We start from the raw sequence: 21666 nt of genomic DNA on the forward strand, positions 1-21666 counted from the left end.
GTGAGTAAAAATGGAACAGGAATTGTTCTTACTCACAAATGTAGGGCACAAATGGTTGACAGGATGTAACTGAAATATGTACTACAACACTGGGCACTGATTACAGATCATTTGGCCAAGAACAGCTCAATCAGTTCTTTCTGCTATTTTATATTATGTTTCATTTAGAACAGATTTTGAGGCGGCTTCATGTTGACGTATTTACAAAGATCTGTTCCTGTTTGCTATTCCACATTCTGCTTTATAAAACCTGTTTATCACAACATCCTTCAGCTGAGCAGGATCCAAATTGACTGTTGATGTAAAACCGTGTATTTACTGATGTACATGGGTCTAAGAATATGCTATTTAGGTCGCTTTATTCGTGCTTACAGTTGCTGCTGAATGGAAAAGCTTCCACTCGAGCATCTTCACAGACCGAGGCGAGGATCTTCACGCATAAATATAAAAGTAAACATGTTGCCCTTTTGAAGGAACACTTTTCCTAAATTTCCAAATGAGGAAGCCCCTCTACACAACTGACAAAAAACTAGTTTGTTTAATTAACCGTCATCTGAGTTGACACAAATTCAACATTTACTGCCTCCTGACTTAGCCAGCAGTCATGAGGCCCGCAAATATATCAACTAACAACATTAACAGCTTTCTACCAGCATTCCTCGTTTGCATCATCTGCAGTAACAATGCTGCTTTTGGTCAGAATAAAATTTGGCATTCCTAATTTCTCTCCATTATAAAAACCTGCTCCCACTGACTAAAGTAGATGGGACACCTTTGGTCCATTTTTGTGCAAAACAAAAGTCCCACTATGCAATAAACATTCCCTTTCATGGTAGCATGCAAAGAGTCTGACAACAAAAACATGATTAACAAATAAAGTAAATAACCACCAATGTGACACCCATTATCTGTGATTGATAACTATTATTTCTGATTGGGGTTTTAGGTTTTGTTAAGCCAGCTAACACAAAGAAAGCCTGGATGTGTTGAAATTGCTTCATATTACATCCTCAGACGATGGCAAAACAGGAAAACTCAAGTGTTCAATTTAGAAAAACAGAAAACTAGCACAAAGAACCTGGACTCATCTTTAGAGAAGCTGTACCCCACAAATATTTGCTGTTACTATTTGATAAATGTCAGCTATAAATACAGATAATTAGGGATTAATCCTCTGATCATTTCAGCTCTACAACCTTTTAGCTGCAAAGATTAATAGCTGCAAAGATTAAGAAGAAGCATCAAATTAGAGCTTGTCTGGCTTTAAACCATGAAGAATTATTTATTTTCTCACAGGGCTTCAGTCTCCTCTGAAGGACGTTTTGGACATTGGCATCTGAAACTAAATGAGCCGTATGCTCAAAGGTTTCTAATTTGATAAAAGTTGCAGAAAACAGATTTTTCTTGACATGAAAAGATTCACTGAGCACAACATGACCTCCCTGCTGGTTTTTGCAAAAAAAAGGATGTTTTATAGCAGCTTGAACTGCTCTTGTGCACTGTTTCCTCACTGAAATGTGTAAAAATTCAGGTCTGGCAGCATTTAGAAATAAATCAAACTGACTTAATTCTCAATGTCACTTGTTATTAATATCTAAAAGTCTAAAATTCCTCATTTTGCTTCATCTGGAGGCCACCAATCATCTTGTTTCTATGTGAAAAATGAATCCGTGTTGCTCAGCTCTGAGGCAGTCTGTCTCCATCTTCAGTGACATCACAAGGAGGAATCCTGTGGTGGCCAATCAGAGCCCTGCTTCCTCATACCGACAGGCCGAGGGTCTCCGTCCTGACAGCACAGTGAGAGGGATGCCCGGCACACTCGCTGACATCATCATCATCATCATCTAACAGCGGCTGAATCACTGTTGTTACTTTGAACATGAAGCAGCTTCCTCTCTGTGACACCCTTTTCTGTTTGCATCTAAATTTAACAAACTGTCACGTTTCCATGTTGCTTCTGTCCACAAGCATCACTGGTTCATTCACACTTTGACTGCAACAACCAGCCAAATACTACAACAACACTGTACAGTCCAGTAATTGTCTGCAGAAGATCCTGACAGCTTTGACAAGAACCAAAAATATAAGTCCAGTCACTTTAAACTGAAGTTCTTGAACTATTATGACATGAAAGACTGAGAATCTGCACCGATGTCTGCAGATGAAGCACATCTTTGACTGAAGTCCAACTGTTTGAGTTTTTATGTGATTATTTCAGCTGGTGTACAATCACCAAAACAGCACCATTCATCAGAGCCAGAAACTGTGAAAGTAGCAAAAAAAATACAATACATTCATAATGTCACCATTTTGTTCAACAGTTGGAAAAATGTTGAACATGTTGATTCCAGTTTTTTTAAAACAAAAATAAACAAACGTATGCAAAGAGATTTTTTTTTTAAATTTACAAATGGTATTTCACTCTTTTACATTAACGATAAAATTACACTATTTCCATGTATTTAAATAGGCCAAAAAATTATTATTTTATAGACATTTGTCATTAGTTTAAAGACAAATTATGCATATTTAGGACTGAAAATGTGTAAATCATTCTAACTCTTATTTTGTAGATTTTCTCTGAAGTTTTGGTAAGCTACAGATAATATCTTGTAAAACTGCAGAAAATTAAAGTATTAATTTACATGTTGACTGTAAAAAAAGCAAGATCAAAACTGTACATGAGATTCACAAAAAAATATTGGTATTTTTGCAAATATATTTTTTTCTTTAACAATGTGTGACCATAAAATTATCAAAATTTTACACATATTTGCCATTAGTTTGGTAGTGTTCTGTCAGTCAGCATATTTTTTTCTGGCATCGTTGCAGCCAGATTTTTACAATTTTTAAAATTGGATTTTAAAATATAGTATTGACAGACTTTTGTTAAAGAGTACAGTATATTTAGCAAAAAAAAATCTACAATGTGTGACCATACAATTACAATTTTACTGTTTTCAAATCAGTTACAATTATCATTATTTTTACACATATTTGCAGTCATTTTCACAGGTTTTGTAGTTTTAGAATATTTCGGTATTTCTGGCATCCTTGCTGCCTGATTTTCACCTTGTTTTTACAGTGCATACTAATAATCAGTTAGTGTGCTGCTGGTAAACATCACTTTAACTGGTACAAACAGGCCTGAATCACGCATAGAAGTTGAACATTAGTGGCTGCACTGAAGCCTGGTGACACGCGTCAAAGCCCAGCAGCCATTAGGATAACCGCAAAATACATCCTGGGGCGCTGCAGGCTAAAAATAAACCCAGCGCTCCTCACAACAAGCCACTCTTTCAGGGCAATGGGACGAGTACTGTGGGACTGTAGTAGCCTCAGCATCAGCCTCAGCACCGACCGCCCTGCTGCTGCTGCAAAATTTCAAACTATAACCAGCATCATTACCATCGAGGTAATTATAGACCCGAAGCTGACTGTCGTCCTACCGTCAACATTAGGCATCATAAAGAGAAATCGCTTTCTGGCCGAGAGGAGCCAATAACCCCAGTGTCCTTCCGCATAATATCAAATCAATGGCTGATTTTAGATGCTCTTCCTGACTCTTACGTCTTCTTCTTGTAAACTCTGCCTGTAGGTAAGGGTTTTATTGCTGCTGTTAATGTAGGTAATGACTCAACACTAAAGTCATTAGAGTCTATTATCAGGCTGCAGAACAAGACACATGTTGAGCTGCTCAACAGTTTCTGGTGAGGTGAAAAAATCTGCACAATCCACCGTGTTATCCTCGGTAACTGATGAGCTGATTAGCGCTGAGAGTCAAATAAATACTGACACGATAAAATGTGGCTGATAACAAACATTACTGGAGAAAACAATAATGAATACCTGAAAACCAGCATCCATTTTTGTAACTTGTGTCAGAATAATGCAGAAAACGCCTTTAGCTATCAGTCAATTTAATGATTACTGAGATTAACCATTAACAATAAGCAAAGCCTGGTCACTTGCAGCTTACATCTGTATAAACTAGCAAGAAATTAGAATTATGTTTTAGTTGTCAGGGCATTTACTTTCTTTCTCATGTTGACTCAAATCTGATTTGACAACCTCCAATTAGCTCTGACCCCAAAAATCCCAGAAGCAAGACTGAAAGGTCCATTGTTATAAATAAAAATAAAAAATCACCAAAGTGATGGCATGAATCAGAACCAGAAACTGTAAAAACAGAAATAATCATCAGATTTCCAACTTTCCAATGGTCCTTGAGTTACTCTGTTATGTTGTTCTATTAGGAAAAGTAACTAATCTAGGCTTATTTTCACGATGTTTAAACAAAATCCCTTTATTCTACATAACTCATTTAAAAAAAAATCACCATCCGCTTTGAACAGATTCTGCAAAAAAACAAAAAATTCTGTAGTCATCAGCTCAACTGTGAAACCACAACCAACTCATCTGTGACCAACAGTCGTGCTAAAAATTCAGAGATTTTGTCAGAGACAAGAGTCAAGCATGGAAACATCAAAAATGTAGGCAAAAATATCCATAGTATGTAGAAGCAACATTTCTTTTTCTAGTGTTGGTAACATCTGTGTGCACTTGGAAAAATGTTGGATATTTTGATTCCAGTCTTTTAAATTTTTGTAGACAAATAAATAAATTGAACATCTGTCTTTTTTATGATTTATCGTATTCTAATGGTTTCATACTGCAGAAGACATTTCTGAGGTGCAGGACTTTATATTGCAGTGAAAAATGAGCCCACACTGAATAAAACCACGACAGGAGCAAAAGAAAAATGCACAGCAACTGCTTGAGGTTCAGAGGGTTCAAAACACTGGACTATTGACTGATTGATTGGTTTTGAAATCTTTTGTTATAGCTTTTCTCTATCTAAACAGAACGTAATTTGAATTTGTAAGATGAGTAAATTTACATTTTCACAATATAATGTTGTAGGTTCAACACTGCAATGCATGCAAAAATCACATCACAGGGACACAATGTGAAGTACGGAAACTTAACTCAAATACATTATGCTACAACATTTTTTCTGTTTTATACAAAAAGATATATCTTTAAGAAAGGAAAAAAATCTGTCAACTGTCTGTCTCTGATATTCAGAAGATGGATCATAAAAGCAAAATTTGTTCTAATTCTTAAAATGCAAATACTGAGCTGCCATTAACCACAATCAATCTGTTTAAACGTACATAGGCCCCTAAAAAACTCCATTTTCAGAGGCCAGAAAAGTTTCTATGTTTGTTTTAAAGGGAAAAAACATATATGATAACCTCTCTATTGAATCTTTGTAAGTTTATCAGAAAGCTCAAAGCAGCAAAGAGCCGTATTGATTATTTGTCCATCACACTGCACTGACTTGAAGGTTATCAACTGCAGCAGACTGGATTTGTGTCCGTCCAGATGTTGGCCTTCACATCAGGAGATCACAGCTGGCTAACAGCATTAGGAGGCCTTCTATAAAAATGTGCTTCAGATTACACAGTACATGCCCTTCAATGTAATCTGTGATGTATTCTGTTAGATTACACAAATACTTCAGATTACTTCAACAACACAGAACATGGCTTTAGACTATACTGGGACTTAAAATAGGATAGACCTGGTAGTCAGTCTGATGGTGATGTTTTATCTGGCAGAAAAGATGAAGACTAAATTCTTCCATGATCTTTAATGTTCCATCACATCCAGCAAGAGTGGGAACAGAACATAGGATGAAAAAATAAAACTACATGACTTCATGGCTGCAAAGAAATTTCATACTCAATAAACTTAAAGAACCAAACCTGTTAAACTACAAAGTGGAGCTTTCTGGATCATTATTCTTATTCAGAATCAGTTTCTGGTTCTAATATGTATGTAAAGTAGTAGCTCTGTGTAAAGTGTAAGATTGGGGGACATTCAGAGATGGTGGAAACTTTAATTTAAACCAGTAAACCAGGACTGGGTGGGTTACTGTGTTTTCATGTTAGCATCTGTTAGCTTCTCTCCTGCTCTCTGTGCTCATTAAACTGCATTCTAATTAGGGCTGCCACTAACAACGAATCGATGAATCGCCTGAGCACGATACGTCATCAAAAGCGGAAGCGAGCACGCAATGCAACAGAAATCACCGTCCGAGCGGAGCGTGGAACATGCACGGACATCCGCGCTGTATCGTGCATATATAGTATATGCATATATTATATATGCACGACACAGCGTGGACATCCGCGTTTATGATACCGCGCATATACTATATATTCACGATACAGGACGGATGTCCATGCGTGTTCTGCGCTCCGCTCGGACGGTGATTTCTGTTGCATTGCGCACTCACTTCCGCTTTTGATGACGTACCGTGCTCAGGCGATTCGTCGACGCGTCGTTTGTGGCAGCCTTAATTCTGATACAGCTAAACTCACAATAAACCTGCTCTCATTTACAGATTTTTTCTGTTTCTGTTGTCAGACAGCAGAGCAAGGATGAAACAGTGACTGAAACTCATCGAGATGACATGTTAACCAGCAGTCGCTTCATTTACAAGCTGCTGTACTGACAAAATATAGACTTTGTTGTCTGATAAACTGACGAAATAATTTTGTTTTTTATTTTATTGTTTTACTGCAGTTATTCTTTTTAAATACTTTTCTTATTTATTCTTGTAGCACCATTTGTTTGATGATGAATACATTATCTTTCCATGAGAATTATGTGAATTACGCTGTAGACATTAGCAAAAACAGATAACACAATAATTAGTAAAGAAGTAGCTTTAGCTGCTTCATGCTGTAAAAAACCTGTAAAAAAAACTGCACTGCCCTCACTGCTTCCAGGTGAACCAATCAGAATGAGCAGCAGCCTCTTAGCCCACCAAGTTTATTTACTTTCTATTACTTAGCTACTTCTGCTAAACTGTACAATCTGTGAACTACAAGCAAAACTCACCAAATGTTCTGCTGTAAGTGTGAACACAACAGTCTTCATGAACTAAAATTTAAACAAAATGACTCAAAACTCATCAAAACATTGTTGCAACGTGTCTGAAATCACTCAATATTACTCCAAAGTGACTCAGAATTAGTCCAAAATGAGAAAAACCTGTTCAAATTCTCCAAAATGAGTTACAAATTAGTCTAAAATTACTCAAATACTGGCTGCTGAGTCTTCATGCACTGAAATTTGCCCCAAATCAGTCTAAAATTATTCAAAATGTGTCCAAAGATTGTCCAGATTGACTCAAAAACTCTAAAATGTCTGATCACTATGACCAAAACTCCTCAAATGCTCTGCCGTAACAGTGAACACAAGAGACTTCATGCACTAAAACTTAAACAAAAGGACTTGAAAATTTCCCAAAATGACACAAGAGTCCAAAGTTATTTCAAATATGTTCAAATGGCTCAAAATTTGTCCACAATGACTCAAAATTTGTCCACAGTGACTCAAAACTTGTCCAAAAACAATAGCAACATGTTTTAAATGTCTCAAAATTAGACCAAAATGACTCCAAATTAGTCTAAAATTACTCGAAAACTGGCTGCTGAGTCCTCATTCACTGAAACTTGCCCAAAATGACTTAAAAATATGTGTCCATGTTACACTTTAATATACAGATTTTTGTCTTTTGTAGAACTGACAGCTACAACATTTAGATCTAAACAATAATATACAGTTGGTAAGAATAAAAAGAACTTAAATGGAATGTTAAGCATAAAATCAAATGCTGAGAATTATATATATTGTGCTGTCAAATTAGAAATCCACCACTAAAATCAGATCACACAATAACTATACAAAAATCCACTGTGACCGTGTTGCACTCTTCACCTTTCACAGGACTGACATCTAAGGTAACAGACATTTAGAACTAAACAATAATATACAGTTGATAAGAATAAAACATGCTAATATTAAAATCCAATGCTATTGCTAAGAATTGTGTACATTTATGCTGTCAAATTTGAAAATCACCACTGAAATCTGATTACACAATAACTATAAAATATTCACTGTGTCCATGTTGCACTTTGTTAAGAGTGTTATTAGAATACTGAATTGTTTTTTTTTTTTTGGAGTTACATTAAATAATTAGCCATTTTTCGTGTTTATTTTCCATCATGCTGGAGTCAAGAACTTAAATGGTGGTTTTGCTTTTGTGGGAAGAAAATGTGTTATTTACCTTAATCTACTAATTGAAAAATACTCATTAGTGGCAGTTTTATGATCATATTTTGTATTTTAGACACCTAAATGTATATTATGACTACTGTGAGTGAATAAATACAGTTTAGTGACTGAATTTGTACCTGTGACCCCTGAGATGATGATCAACCAGGTGTTACAGGTCAGTGGGAGGAGCTACAGGTGACATGTCCAGATAGGGGTCATTTGATTAACACCTGCTGCTCCGTTATCAGCAACACAACCCGTCCAAGTTGCTCTACATCCGTTAATTCTTTACTCCGTGATGGACGATGAGCCGTCACGGAGGAACAACTTGATCCGGTCCCAATGACAGGTGCCGCCTCCATTAGCGGGTTAAATGTGCACGAAATACCGATTAGAACTGGATGACGGGGCGTTTAAACGGTCTGACGGGGGAATCATGCTCGACACCTTGGATTTTTCACGTCAAAGCGACGTTGGAGGGGAAAAATACAACAAACGGCAGCTTTGACCAGAACCTTCAGCTACGAACTTTGTAAATTAGCATGTAGGTTACAGAAAAAGGTGGAATATTTACTGATGGTGAAGAGTCGCGGTGAGATTTCGTGCGAAAACGTGAGTGAAGCCTATCAGACGGGGGTCGTGTCCGTTAACGGGCGGCCGTCCGATAATGGGTGCATGCTGGTTTGCATTTACCTGTAACGGGAAAGAGGCGCTCTTGTTGCCCACGTATCCCCGGACTACATGGCTCTGAATGGACAGGACGCGGCACTCCATGGCGGCTCCCGGTCAGCCGGAGGAGGGAAGAGGAGCGAGAGACGGTCCGGTGCTCAGCGAGAACCACGTCTGCGCATCACAAAAACCGGGGGGGGGGGGAAGAAAAACCCTCGCCGCCGCAACCGGAACGTTTCAAAAACGGCTAGCAAGAAGAGCCGCCGTCCTCCGTTAGCCTGTTAGCTTAAACCAGAGTGGGGAGCGCGTGCGGCGGCTGGCTGGTTGGAGGAGAGCTGTTGTCGCGCGAGGGACAGGATGGATGAGAGGCGCGTGCAGAGCGAGCGAGAAAGAGAGAGAGAGAGCGAGGCGCGTGCACATATACCATTAAAATCTGTTAACGGTTTTTTCAAATTAAAATTATGACTATTGTTTGTTTATTTGTATATTTATTCTCTCGGTGTTTGTTTTATCCACCGGGAATTCACAAAAAAAACAAAACAAAACAAAAGTGTTTCATGAGCCCAACCGGAAAGAGGGGAAGAGGGTCGCGTGAAGCAAGGACAAAATGTGCACATGCACGCGCTCACGCCGTTTTTTTTTTCTGTTCAGGCGATCTGCGTGACCGCCTATAAACCGGTGACATCATCAGGAGCGTCCAGATCAACACAGCTGGATGCTATCCTATCATCTACAGTTTTTAGCTTTAATATATATATTCTGTACATAATTCTGATATATATATATATATATATATATATATATATATATATATATATATATATATATATATATATATATATATACAGAATAGGTAGGTAGGTAGGTTATTGATCCTGAGGGAAATTCAAGAAACCAGCAGCATATTAAACATACAGATATACACAAATATCATAAAATAAATATAAAAACACACTCACAATAAAGAATATTCTATATTCTATTATATATATATATATATATATATATATATATATATATATATATATATAAGCTAAGCTAAGATAAGTCCTTTATTTCTCCCCACGCCAGAGGAAATTTACATTGTTACAGCAGCTTATGGAGCAATAGACATAGTAATAGGAATAAAATAATAATAGAACAGTAGTAATAATATTTACAATATATACAGGGGTGAGAGATGAGGATGAAATAGTATATATATATATATATATATATATATATATATATATATATATATATATATATATATATAAAGAATAAAATAAAGTTGGATGTGTTTTTGCGCTGTGTTCTTCTTGTGCTATGTATACGTCATCCCAGACAGAAATAAAACTGTTTGTTGGGAGGGTTTTTTTTTTTGTATTTTGGGGATGTATTTTAGTGATAAAAATGTGTCTGTTTCTTCACTTTAAAAAGCCAAATAATTTAAAATTCAACTATTGCTCACATGTGACCAAAATAAATGACAACGGAAAAAAAATACAAATTTGTGCATTTTCAGTGCTTGTAGGTTTCTCCAAATTACGCAGCCAAAACATTATATAGCATTTCATCTTAATTTAGCTTTCAGATGTGAGTAAAATAAATTGTAAATGGGAAAAAACAAGACATTTGTACTTTCCTGCTGTTGTTTCTTTTTGTTTTCTAAATAATATTTTACATTACTTTATCACTGAGATGTGATTAACATTTATGCTAAAAAGAAAAAAAATCCTAATTTTTGTATCTTTCTGAGTGTATTTTGGTGCTGTGCTGATGTTCTGGTGCATGAATGTGTGTTTCTGTGTTTGTGACTCACTCCCTCTCTGTGACAGAGTCGTGACTGAGGGGGGATTTGATTTGGCAAAGACTGAATCTGTCACCGCAGCACACAGCCAGCAGTGATGCAGAGAAACTGAATGTTCAGACAAATATAATTCGCAGCTGCAGGTAGCAGAGGCAGAAACCAGAGAATGAAGGAGGCAGACTGGAGATAATAAAGCCGAATAAAGAGATGCTCTGCTGACAGCTCCACCTGCTGTTCAATGAGGCATTAACTGCTGTGCGACGCTGTAATGGAGCTCACACATGAAGTGAACATCAGAAAAAACAGATTTGCTCTTTTTAAGGTGCTGCTTCACAGGTCCCATGTGGTGAAAATCCACTTTTATTGTGTTTTAGAAGCTTTAAAATGTTTGTGATGAGCTTTTCCTCAACTAGTTATCCTCCCAGCTTCAGAGTTTTATTTCGTTTCCGACTGAAGAGCCAATAGCCATCCAGTTCTGTATAGCTCCTCCCCCTCACTGCTTCATGAACTAAAATTAAACAAAATGACTCAAAGCTTATCAAACAATAATTACAACGGGTCTAAAATGATTTACAATTAGTCCACACTGACTCAGACTTAGTCCAAAACAACAAAACCTGTCCAAATTGTCCAAAATGAGTTACAAATTACTCTTAAATTATTCTTAATGTGTCCAAACCTGTCCAGAATGACTCAGCATGTATCCAAAAGATTGTCCAGACTGACTTGGAAACTCTAAAATGTCTGAGCTGTGAGTAAAACTCACCAAATGTCCTGCTGTAAGAGTGAACACAAGAGTCTTCATGTGTTAAAATTTGAACAAAATTATTTGAGAATTGCCCAATTGACTCAATTTAAGTCTAAAGTTATTTAAAATACGTTTAAAATGACTCAAAACTAGTCCAAAATGACAAATACTTGTCCAAATTGTCTAAAATGAATTACAAATTAGTCTAAAATTACTTGAAAACTCCCTGCTGAGTCTTCATGTACTGAAACATGCACGAAATTACCTAAACATTAGTCGAAAATTATTCAAAATTTGTCCAAACATTGTCCAGATTGTCTTGAAAACTCTAAAATGTCTGAACTACAAACAAATTCACCAAATGCTCTGCTGTAAGAGTAAACACAAGAATCTTCATGCACTGCCAGCATCTGAGGAACTAAGATGTTGGTGGTGTTCGTGTTTTTTGTATTCCACCCTTTCTAAGCTACTATATGTATTAGTGTGGGAACAGGCCATATATGTTGCACAAACATGACTGTCATGACATGACATATCTTTAGTACGTTACCCTGTGGCTACTTCGTTTACTAGGATTTCTGAGAAAGCCACAATATAAAGCTATTAATAGACAATTCATTATAGACCCTCTAACAACAAAATTATTTTGAAAATTTAGATGTACATAACCTTTTCAAGCTACATTTAACTGAGAAAAATTTACTCATAACTAATAACCAATTATTTGAAATGTATCCAAAACAACACAAACCTGGTGTAAAAGACCATAAAATTTGCCCAAAATGAAAACAACTTGTCCAGAATCACTCAAAAACATGACATAAACTTGTCCTTAATGACCCAAACTTTGTCCAAAATGGCATAAAAGACTAGCTGTCAGTTTAAAAATTATATATGCATTCCCCCTGAAATCTTTGCCTGTGCCCTCCTAGGTCAACTGCTTTTCTCCGTGCTGTCAATCACAGATGCAGAGAGTTTTCTTCCTGAAGGAGGCGGGGTCAGCAGCAGCTCAGCTACATTTAAAGCTACCTTTTAGAACTAAAACTAGGAGTTACAATATAAGGAACTACTGAATTAAAGTAGTATTTTGGGCTAAAACATTGAAAGACACATTCTGGAAACATTTCTCATTAATGTGCTGAAAATGGTAAAATATAGGATCTTTAATAAAACAGAATTCATTATTGCACAGTACAAACCAGCAGCCAGGAATAAACACAAGCATCCCTTTATATGTTCCTCCTCTTCATCGACACATACTACATCTGAAACAAGGAGGTAGCGGAGGAGGAGGTCGGACAAAAGTCAGCAAAAAGGAGGAGCATGAAGAGCATCCGTGGATCATTTGGAGTCTTGGTCCAATTCAGGATCTAGAGATAAAACAGCACAAACATGTTAATCATTTGTGTTGCTACTGAGCTGCAACATCATGAGATAAAAATACAGTTCAGAAGCTCCACATAGAACTGGATTATCAGACAAAGTACTAGCAAAGCACGACAGATGAAGCCTTATGTGAGTGTAATGTCAATAAACTGGTTTCTATCAGCATTCCTGCTGAAAAAACTGCACTGATTTAAAAGTGAGTTAATTAGTCAGATTCATTGTGGATTAGGTTTGCCTAAATTTGGTTCTGAACCCCAAAAATTTGCCAAAATTACACCATATACCAGAGTCACAGGATATGTTTTTTAAAATGCAAAGTTATTAGCGAACTCTCCCCTCTCATTCTCGCACCAGTGAAGGTGAACTGAGGGAAGCTGGTCAGGTCTCCTCCTCCATAAAGTCTCTGAAGCTTCGCTGTTTCCTCTGACAGGTGTTTTATGTAATCTGGCTCCGCCTCCAACAGTCGACCATTCAGCCTTAGAGACAAGAAAGATTAAAACAGAAAATGGCTGTCAGTCAGTTGAAGTCTCCTCCAAACTGCCCGTCAATATCAATTTCCGTCCAATTTTCAGTCAGTTTTCTACTAATGATGTTGGCATATTGCAGCTTTTACTTCTTCTTTCTACAGCTATATTATATGTAAGTGGATGGACCATGAGACAGATTGTTGTGCTAAATCACTTAAGGGTCAGAATTTTAAAACTGTGTCATCTATCAATAACTGCAATACTTCTAAATTAAACAGAAAGAATATATGAATAATTTAGGCCCCATAGTAGAAACTCAAAGCAACACAAGTGAATCCAGAGTCCACCTGTGACTTCCAATCTGCAAAACTTCTTGAACATGGTTCTAAAATGAGCTGTGAACAGCAGAACTTTCTATGGACTGTGTCCATCTATGTCCACATCATGGCTCCACATGGAAAAAAATTATCTAAGGAAACGAAAAATCTCACTGTGATTCTTTAGAAAGATGGAAAAGGATCCATGAAGATCAGTGAGCAACTAAAATCAGTGAACCACAGTGTCAGCATGAATCAGGAGGTATAGAAGAAACCATAGTACTACTAATCAGAGCTCCTAAAATGATTCCATGGACAGTGAACTACTTTCACAATCCAGCTGTGGAAAAACAGACAGCAGCTGCTTCAGACTTCAACAATCAGGGTTATCAATGGAAATCAGAGTTAGTGTGAAGCTCAGACAGCGTGAAGGACATTTCAGAACATCAACCTCTATGGACGCAGGACAAGAACAAAGCCTGGTTGCTGCTCAGAACTCAACTTCCTGATGAAAGTTTGCTAAAGAACATGAAAAGAAGCTCGATGAATGTTGGAGAACATTCTTTGGTCAGATGAAGGTAAATTAGTTGGGCTCAGATGGAGTCCAGCATGTTTGGTGTGACCCTGACCAGGACTACCAGAGTGGATGCATAGTCCTGACAGTGAAGCACAGAGGTGGGAGAGTGATGATATGGGAATCCTTTTTTTTTCCCATCCCTACCTGTGAAGATTTTTGTATTCTCTGATCTTCTCCAAGAAGAGTCTCTGAACTGGATCCAAATCTGAAAAACAGGAGGGAAGTTAGGAAGCTAGAAAAGAAAACTGTTTTAGTTCTAAAAAAGCCAATAATAACTGCTAGAACTGGCAGTGGCACAACTGTCTGATATGAATTTAATTGTCTGATTTTTAAATCAGCATGTGGCTGTGGTGGTTACCTGTGTGCATTGACACATCTTCTTCTTTCCCTGTAGCTTCCTCCTCGTCCTGTTCCAGCTGCACCTCTGTCAGAACAGGAGGAGCTGGACTATTATCTGTTTCTGCAGCCTCTGCATCCACGGCAACTGCTGTAAAAACCCAGAAACAGGAAAGTTGAAAGTCTGCAACAGCTGTCACCACTTCTGAAGTTTTTATTCAACCCTCTGAACCCCAAATCTGTCTAGAGGTTTGAAAAGCATGTTTTATTTTTATTTTCTTATAAAAATAACCAACTATTTCACAATTTATCAGAGCCAAAACTGTAAAAAGTGAAATTTCCCAATTGCCTTGAACCACTCATCTTTGATTTTAACATTAAAGCATGTAAACATATTCTAGTAGACCCCAAAACTAAAACTAAAAACCTGTAAATGTGCACAATATGGGCTCTTTAAACACAAGTGTAAACACACAGAAAAACAATTTTTGTTTTGTTTTTGTTTTTTTTGTCTATAGGGGCACATAATTGTTGAATCACTATGAATTGCACACTGTTGCCATGGTAAGAGTTAAACAAAAAATGTTAGTCCAAGAATTTAAGACCTTTTTTGTGGAAAACCATAATGAGCATTTTAGGGTGACAGAGGTGATGCTCTCCAAAGTTCAAACAACCACCTAGCAAGAGGTCTAAAACTCACAAATGAACAAATTTCCAGTTCTTTAATCTGCACACAATCATAAATGTAAAAAGAGAATTTGACATCTTATATGGAGGTAAATGCTAGACAATTTGGTGAACAAATTTCTTCTTGTGCACAGATAAGTCACTGACAAACAGGTTGATATAGGCATAGTTTCAAACTCTGGTATTCATGCTAAGCTAAGCTAACTGCCTCTGGCCTCTAGATCGTGGGGCTAGATTGTGAATAAATGTACTTCATAAAATATTGGAGTGACTTTAAAGTGTAAGTTGTATCTGCTATCTTCTCCTTCTTGCTTCTCCTAATATTTCTTCCCCACTCACCGAAGTCAAACTTACCATCCAAAATGTTCGCTGTGACAACCTCTGGACTGGTTCGTTGACCAGTTTCACCCGTTGTGTGCTGAGGAACAGCAAACAGCAGCTCTTCCATCAGTGCATCTGTCTGCAGATCTTCAGTTTCAGCTTCAGGCAAAGACAGAGGTTCAAGGTTTAGAGCCTCAGTTACCTCTTTAAATACTGTTCCCTCATTTACTTTCATCTTCTCCTCTCCGGCAAGGATTTCAGCTTCTTTTTCCAGATAACCTGTGGTTTCACTCAGAGATTCGCTACCAAGTGTTCCTAACGAGGCCTCAACTTCTGCCAAAGTCACAGACTCGAGAGACATGGCTTCCAAAACATTCAGTGACTCTTTATCTGATTCATGACCCATCATTTCATTTTGTGGTCTCACTTCCTGTAGAGGAGCTTCAGTCCACTGCTTTGGTCCCTGCTCAGAACCAAACATGGCCTCCATCAACATGGCTGTCTCAGCTTCTATTGCCTCTGAGGCTTCAGAGATAGAATTCCCTCTGAACAATTCAGCCTCTTTTTCATCCTCTAAAATTGCAACATCATCTGCTGTAATCATCACTTCCATTTTTTCCTCTTCAGCAAGAATTTCAGCTTCTTTCTCCAGATAACCCATGGTTTCACTCAGAGATTCGCTTCCCAGTGTTCCCAACGAGGCCTCAACTTCCGCCAAAGTCACGGACTCAAGAGACATGGCTTCTAAAACATTCAATGACTCTTTATCTGATTCATGACCCATTGTTTCATCCCGTGGTCCCACTTCCTGGAGGGGAGCTTCAGTCGACTGCTTTGGTCCCTGCTCAGAACCAAACATGGCCTCCATCAACATGGCTGTCTCAGCTTGTATTGCATCTGTGGCTTCAGAGATAGAATCCACTGTTGACAATTCAGTTTGTGTTTCTAAAATAGCAACATCTTCTGCTCTCACCTTTATTTCCAACTTCTCCTCTTCAGCAAGAATTTCAGCTTCTTTCTCCAGATAACCTGTGGTTTCACTCAGAGATTCGCTACCTAGAGTTCCTAATGAGGCCTCAACTTCCGCCAAAGTCACGGACTCGAGAGACATTGCTTCCAAAACAGTCAATGACTCTTTATCTGATTCATGACCCATCATTTCATCCTGTGGTCTCACTTCCTGGAAGGAAGCTTCAGTCGACTGCTTTGGTCCCTGCTCAGAACCAAACATGGCCTCCATCAAGAACGTCTCTGCTTCTATTGCCTCTGAGGCTTCAGAGATAGAACTCTCTGTTAACAATTCAGCCTCTGTTTCCAGAAGGTCAGCATCCTCTGCTGTCATCTTCACTTCCATTTTTTCCTCCCTAGCAAGAATTTCAGCTTCTTTCTCCAGATAACCCATGGTTTCACTCAGAGATTCACTTCCTAGAGTTCCCAACGAGGCCTCAACTTCCGCCAAAGTCACGGACTCGAGAGACATGGCTTCCAAAACATTCAGTGACTCTTTATCTGCTTCCTGACCCATTGTTTCATCCCATGGTCTCACTTCCTGGAGAGAAGCTTCAGTCGACTGCTTTGGTCCCCGTTCAGAACCAAACATGGTCTCCATCAACATAGCTGCCTCGGCTTCTATTGCATCTGTGACTTCAGAGATAGAATCCATTGTTGACAATTCACTTTGTGTTTCAAAAATGGCAACAACATCTGCTGTCGTGTTCACTTCCATCTTTTCCTCTCCAGCATGAATTTCAGCTTCTTTCTCCAGATAACCTGTGGTTTCAGTCAGAGTCTCACTCTCCAGAGTTCCTAACGAGGCCTCAACTTCAGCCAAAGTCACAGATTCGAGAGACATTGCTTCCAAAACATTTGTCGACTCTGTCTCCACCTCCTGAACTATAGTTTCATGCTGTGACCCCAGTTGGAGGGGAGCTTCAGTCGACCGGTTTGGTCCCTGCTCAGAACCAAACATGGCCTCCATCAATTCAGCTGTTTCTGCTTCTATTGCATCGGTGGCTTCAGAGATAGAATCCACTGTTGACAATTCAGCCTCTGTTTCAAAAATGGCAACATCTTCTGCTGTCGTCTTCACTTCTATCTTCTCCACTTTTGCTAAATCATCGGCTTCTTTCTCAAGCGTGTCACATGTTTCCTGCAGAACTTCACTTTCAAGACGTCTGACTTCCGCTTCCACTTCTGATAAAGTCACCGACTCCAACGTCAGGACTTCAGCTTTGTTCGTTTCCTGCGATACTGCGGAATCTACTGGTGATTCTATTGTAGTTTCTTTTAAAAGTTGTTCTTTGGCATCAACTAGTACTGAATCTGCAGGTTTGGCTTCTTGAGCTACTGTATCTACTGTAGCTTCTATTGCAAGATCTACTGAACCTTCTACAACAGGAGATCTAGTTTGTGGTTCTTCCACCAAAGGAAGGTTGGACTCTACTGGTGATTCTACTGCAGTTTCTCTTAAGGGTTCTTTCATAGACACTCTTGAGTTTGCACCTACTCTTGGTTCTACTGGACTTTCCAGAACAGAAGTTCTAATTTCTAGTACATCTACAGCTGCTGGTGATTCTGTAATAGTTTCTATTAAAGGTTCTACTCTGGTAGCATGTACAAAGTCAACAATTCCTGAGTCTTTGGTGCTGGTTTGCAGTTCCTGAGCTGGACTATGTACTGTGACATCTATTGAAAGTTTGACTGGACCCTCATCAACAGAAGTTCTAGTTTCTAGTCCTTCTACAGTAGATAGGCTGGACTCTACTGGTAGAACTGTAGCTGTTTCTACTGTTTTGTCTAATGTCTGACTTTCTGCTGCAGGTTCTTCTGATCCTAATGATGCAGTAGAAGAAGCTGAGGTTGCATAAACAGTCACACGGGAAAGACCCTCAGCAACAGAAGCCTGAACCACATTAAGATTAGGCTGTGGACATGATTCAGAGGAAAACAAAGTCTTTGGGTTCACTGCAGATTTTGGCTGAGGGAACAGCTCTGCAATGTTGAATGTAGTCTTGTTGGGAACAGCTTGTTTGAAACTAGAAGGAGATGGGAAGACGGATGGTCCTGGCTTTGACGATGGAGGAACATTTGAGGTGGAATCCCTCATGGAGGTTGTATGAGGTTTGGTCGATGTGGAAGAAATTTTGGCATGTTGAGCTGGAGGAAAAAGACAAAATATAATTAAATAAAACCACTGATTACAGACATGGTACAAATATCCAAAACAAATCAGCCTTTGAGGGACTCAGTTAATTAATCCTCTGAACCCCAAAACCTGTCATTGGGTTCCAAAGGCATGTTCTTTACAAACAAATATCACAGCCAGAAACTCTAAAAACAGGCAGAATCATAGGATATTAAACTTCCCCACAGTCATTAAAAGGTGATATTTCATCTAAACCACTTTATTCTACATTTAAAATATCACGAAAATGAACGACTTCTTGTTTTCCATTGAGGTCAAAGAGAAGTATTTGGACGGAATTTTTTTGACTTTTCAACTTCAAACCAGTGTTTTCTATAAAGATTCAAACAACCAGGCTGCAGGTTTCGGTCACCTGCTCAGTTGTTTCACAAGAATAATCATGGAAATCTGTAGAAGCTGCTCAGAATAGAGAAATCCTGAATGCACTGACCGGTAGCAGCAGCAGGAGGCGCTGTGCCCGGCCTCGTCTGGGAGAAGAGTGTCTCCAGGAGTTTGGCGATGTCAATGGGAGGCTGAGGTTTGGCTTTTTCTGCCGACAAAAAGACGACAAAATGAAGACACAGAAACATACAAAATCTGTCGTTTTACATTCACGTGCAAATATTTAAGTCGGCAAAATTGGAAATTTCAGGCTGATTTTACTTAAAATGAAGTTGCTGCAAAGCTCATTTGGAAAAAATTTAATAATTTAAGTAAATCTAATTCATATGAACTGAATTAAATTCTGTGTTACAAATTGCAGTTATTCATTCCTTCATTCAAGACTTAAGGTAAAAACTCAACAAAACTCCAACATCTGCAGCACGATTCATGTCTGGATGATTTTCGTTGCAGATCAGATTCTCTTTTTGTAAACTGTTTAAGTCAAAATAAATACACCATGACTTTGTTGTGTTTGACTCACTGATGTGAGTCCTGCGAGGCTGTTTTCTGTCTGAAGGTTTGGAGCTGAACAAAGCGCTCTGAGGCTTCCAGACGACTCGACACAACTCTCTGTGGAGACACTGAACAGACACAATACAGATTAGATTTTAATTTTATGAATTTATATAAGGCAAAATAATGTCAGTTTTTAAATCTACACTCTTTAACCAAAAAAACACCCATTATGTTGAATATATATATACACACACACACACACACACACACACACACACACACACACACACACACACACACACAAAAGATTATTAATATTGCTACTATTGCTATTGTTATTAACAATACTTTACCTGCATTTTTAAGTTCATACTTTCTACTTTCACTTCAGTGGGATTTGTCATGCAGGACTTTTATTTTTATGGTGTTTTTACTTTGCTGCGTTGGTGCTTTTACTCAATATTGATTACTGATTATGAAATAAATTCATTGGACTGTTTAAGTCAAATCCGATTTAACTAATAGTTCTAATTTACAGCTGTAGAGTTTGTTTTTTTAATTACGGCAACAGCCTGAAAAGAGTTATTTAAACGCAGAAAACCCGATTAATGTTCACGTTAAATAATAATAATATCTGTACTCACTCTGACACAGACTAATGCTCGTCCTCTGAGCAGAGCTGAAGCCATGATGGTCGAAAATAAAGAAATCTGAGCAGAGAATCTGACTTTCTGTGTTTGGTGAAGAAACTGAGGAATGTTGAGTAGCTCAGAGAAAGAACTAAATGTCCTGACAGAGTTTGTCCTCCAGCAGCTGCAGCAGAAACACTCTTCTTCTTCTTCTTCTTCTTCCTCCTCCTCTTCTTCTTCTTCTTCTCTCTCTGCTCTCTATCAGTCTGCTAACATGCTGCAGCTTCTTCTTTCTGTTTGTTTTTGTAGCATTTAAACTGCATGAAGCTTAAATCCTCTAAACGCGCTAACATGTCACATTAGCAACGGGATGGAGGTGCTTCCGGTGAGATTATCAAAATAAAAGCTCGACTTTCTAAAGTCTCATCAAGTTTTAGGAATCCATTCAGTGATCAAAATTCCTTTACGGTTGCTGATTTAACCCTGAAAAACTCAAGTTTAATTTACACAGTTTGACGGTGATTCATGCATTACATTAACTTAAAGCTTCTTGGACATCTCTAGTTGTTTATAACATATAATATGTAAATTTCTCAAGTCAAATTCCTCCTGGGTAAAAAAACTGCCTGGCAATTAAACTGATTCTGACTCAGATCAGATGTTTAGAAGTCCCCGCCTCTTTTTATACTCTCTGCAGCTCGAGCACATCCAGTTTAAACGAAGATTTTCCATCATCCACACCTTAGAAAAGACTTGTAGGTTTTGTTTAAAGGAAACTTCTGTACTCTCCAGATATCCCATGCTACGTCCACCAGCTGTACTCCACATGCCTCAGAAATAATTATTAACATGGTGTTACTGTCCAGTCTGTAACCAGCTGCTGTATACTGGAATAAAATCAAAGATTCAGTCACTTAAAAACATCAACAAAGTGATTTTATGTGTTCCATCCTTCTATGTTTTACATGTTTTTGTATTTTTAAATGTTTATAAATCGTTGTATTTCTAGATTATTTCCAGATATAGTTAAAAAAAATATCATTCAAAGTGAACTCAGTGAACTTAAAACTCAGTTCTATTTTACTTTGACAGCAGGACTCCAGGCTTCCTCTGGATAATTGTTGATTCTGGTTGCAGCCTGTTTATGGACACCGCCCCCCAATATTCTCAGAGCTGTTTAAAGGCTGGCTGTTTAAAGCCATGTGTCTCTGCAGGATTCGCATTTCACTGAAATCTGAGCCTGTTTAAAAAAGTCTGCTGTCAAATCTGAAAAATCTGTTAAACCTGCTGTTAGAAATTCACCTTTCCTTGCTCTTCTTGTGGCAGTTAAAGACACTGAGAGACAGGAGAAGACAAAGTTTGTAGATGTGTGATAGGAGCAACAATAATATAAAGGAAAAGAAAAGAAAAGAATAAGATAAAAACTACAATGTAAAAAAAAAAAAGCCATGAAAAAATGTTCAAAAAAGGGAATACTTTAGTGTTCAAAAACTGTAATAAAAACAGTGATAATGACGATA

General features: G+C 38.0%; 2 protein-coding genes across 2 annotated transcripts in view; both read right to left on the bottom strand.

Annotated features, from left to right (window-relative positions):
• pdxkb (pyridoxal (pyridoxine, vitamin B6) kinase b) overlaps positions 1 to 9205 on the bottom strand; it is a 32304-nt gene extending 23099 nt beyond the window's left edge. The window contains exon 1 of the mRNA XM_023286774.3: positions 8830 to 9205. Coding sequence (XP_023142542.1) covers positions 8830 to 8910 — 81 coding nt within the window. The 5' untranslated portion in view covers positions 8911 to 9205. The remainder of the gene's footprint in view (positions 1 to 8829) is intronic.
• A 3282-nt stretch (positions 9206 to 12487) lies between these two features.
• On the bottom strand, positions 12488 to 20519 carry si:dkey-22n8.3 (golgin subfamily A member 4). Its single transcript, XM_023286777.3, has 8 exons — positions 20162 to 20519; positions 19543 to 19642; positions 19069 to 19167; positions 15467 to 18589; positions 14448 to 14576; positions 14234 to 14294; positions 13080 to 13204; positions 12488 to 12712 (listed from the first exon to the last, which is right to left on the bottom strand). Exons 1-8 carry the CDS (start codon positions 20204 to 20206, stop codon positions 12684 to 12686), a joined length of 3711 nt encoding a protein of 1236 aa, XP_023142545.2. The 5' UTR covers positions 20207 to 20519; the 3' UTR covers positions 12488 to 12683.
• Between the last annotated feature and the right edge of the window lie 1147 nt (positions 20520 to 21666).

This window comes from Amphiprion ocellaris, chromosome 16, assembly GCF_022539595.1.
Source record: "Amphiprion ocellaris isolate individual 3 ecotype Okinawa chromosome 16, ASM2253959v1, whole genome shotgun sequence".
In the NCBI taxonomy this organism is placed as follows: Eukaryota; Metazoa; Chordata; class Actinopteri; family Pomacentridae; genus Amphiprion; species Amphiprion ocellaris.

Coding starts and splice junctions, on each gene's coding strand:
- si:dkey-22n8.3 (XM_023286777.3), bottom strand. CDS start 20,206: ATGGCTTCAGCTCTGCTCAGAGGACGAGCATTAGTCTGTGTCAGA. Junction 18,590..19,068: donor GCCTCCTGCTGCTGCTACCG/GTCAGTGCATTC, acceptor TTTTTCCTCCAG/CTCAACATGCCAAAATTTCT. Junction 14,295..14,447: donor AGATGTGTCAATGCACACAG/GTAACCACCACA, acceptor CCTGTTTTTCAG/ATTTGGATCCAGTTCAGAGA.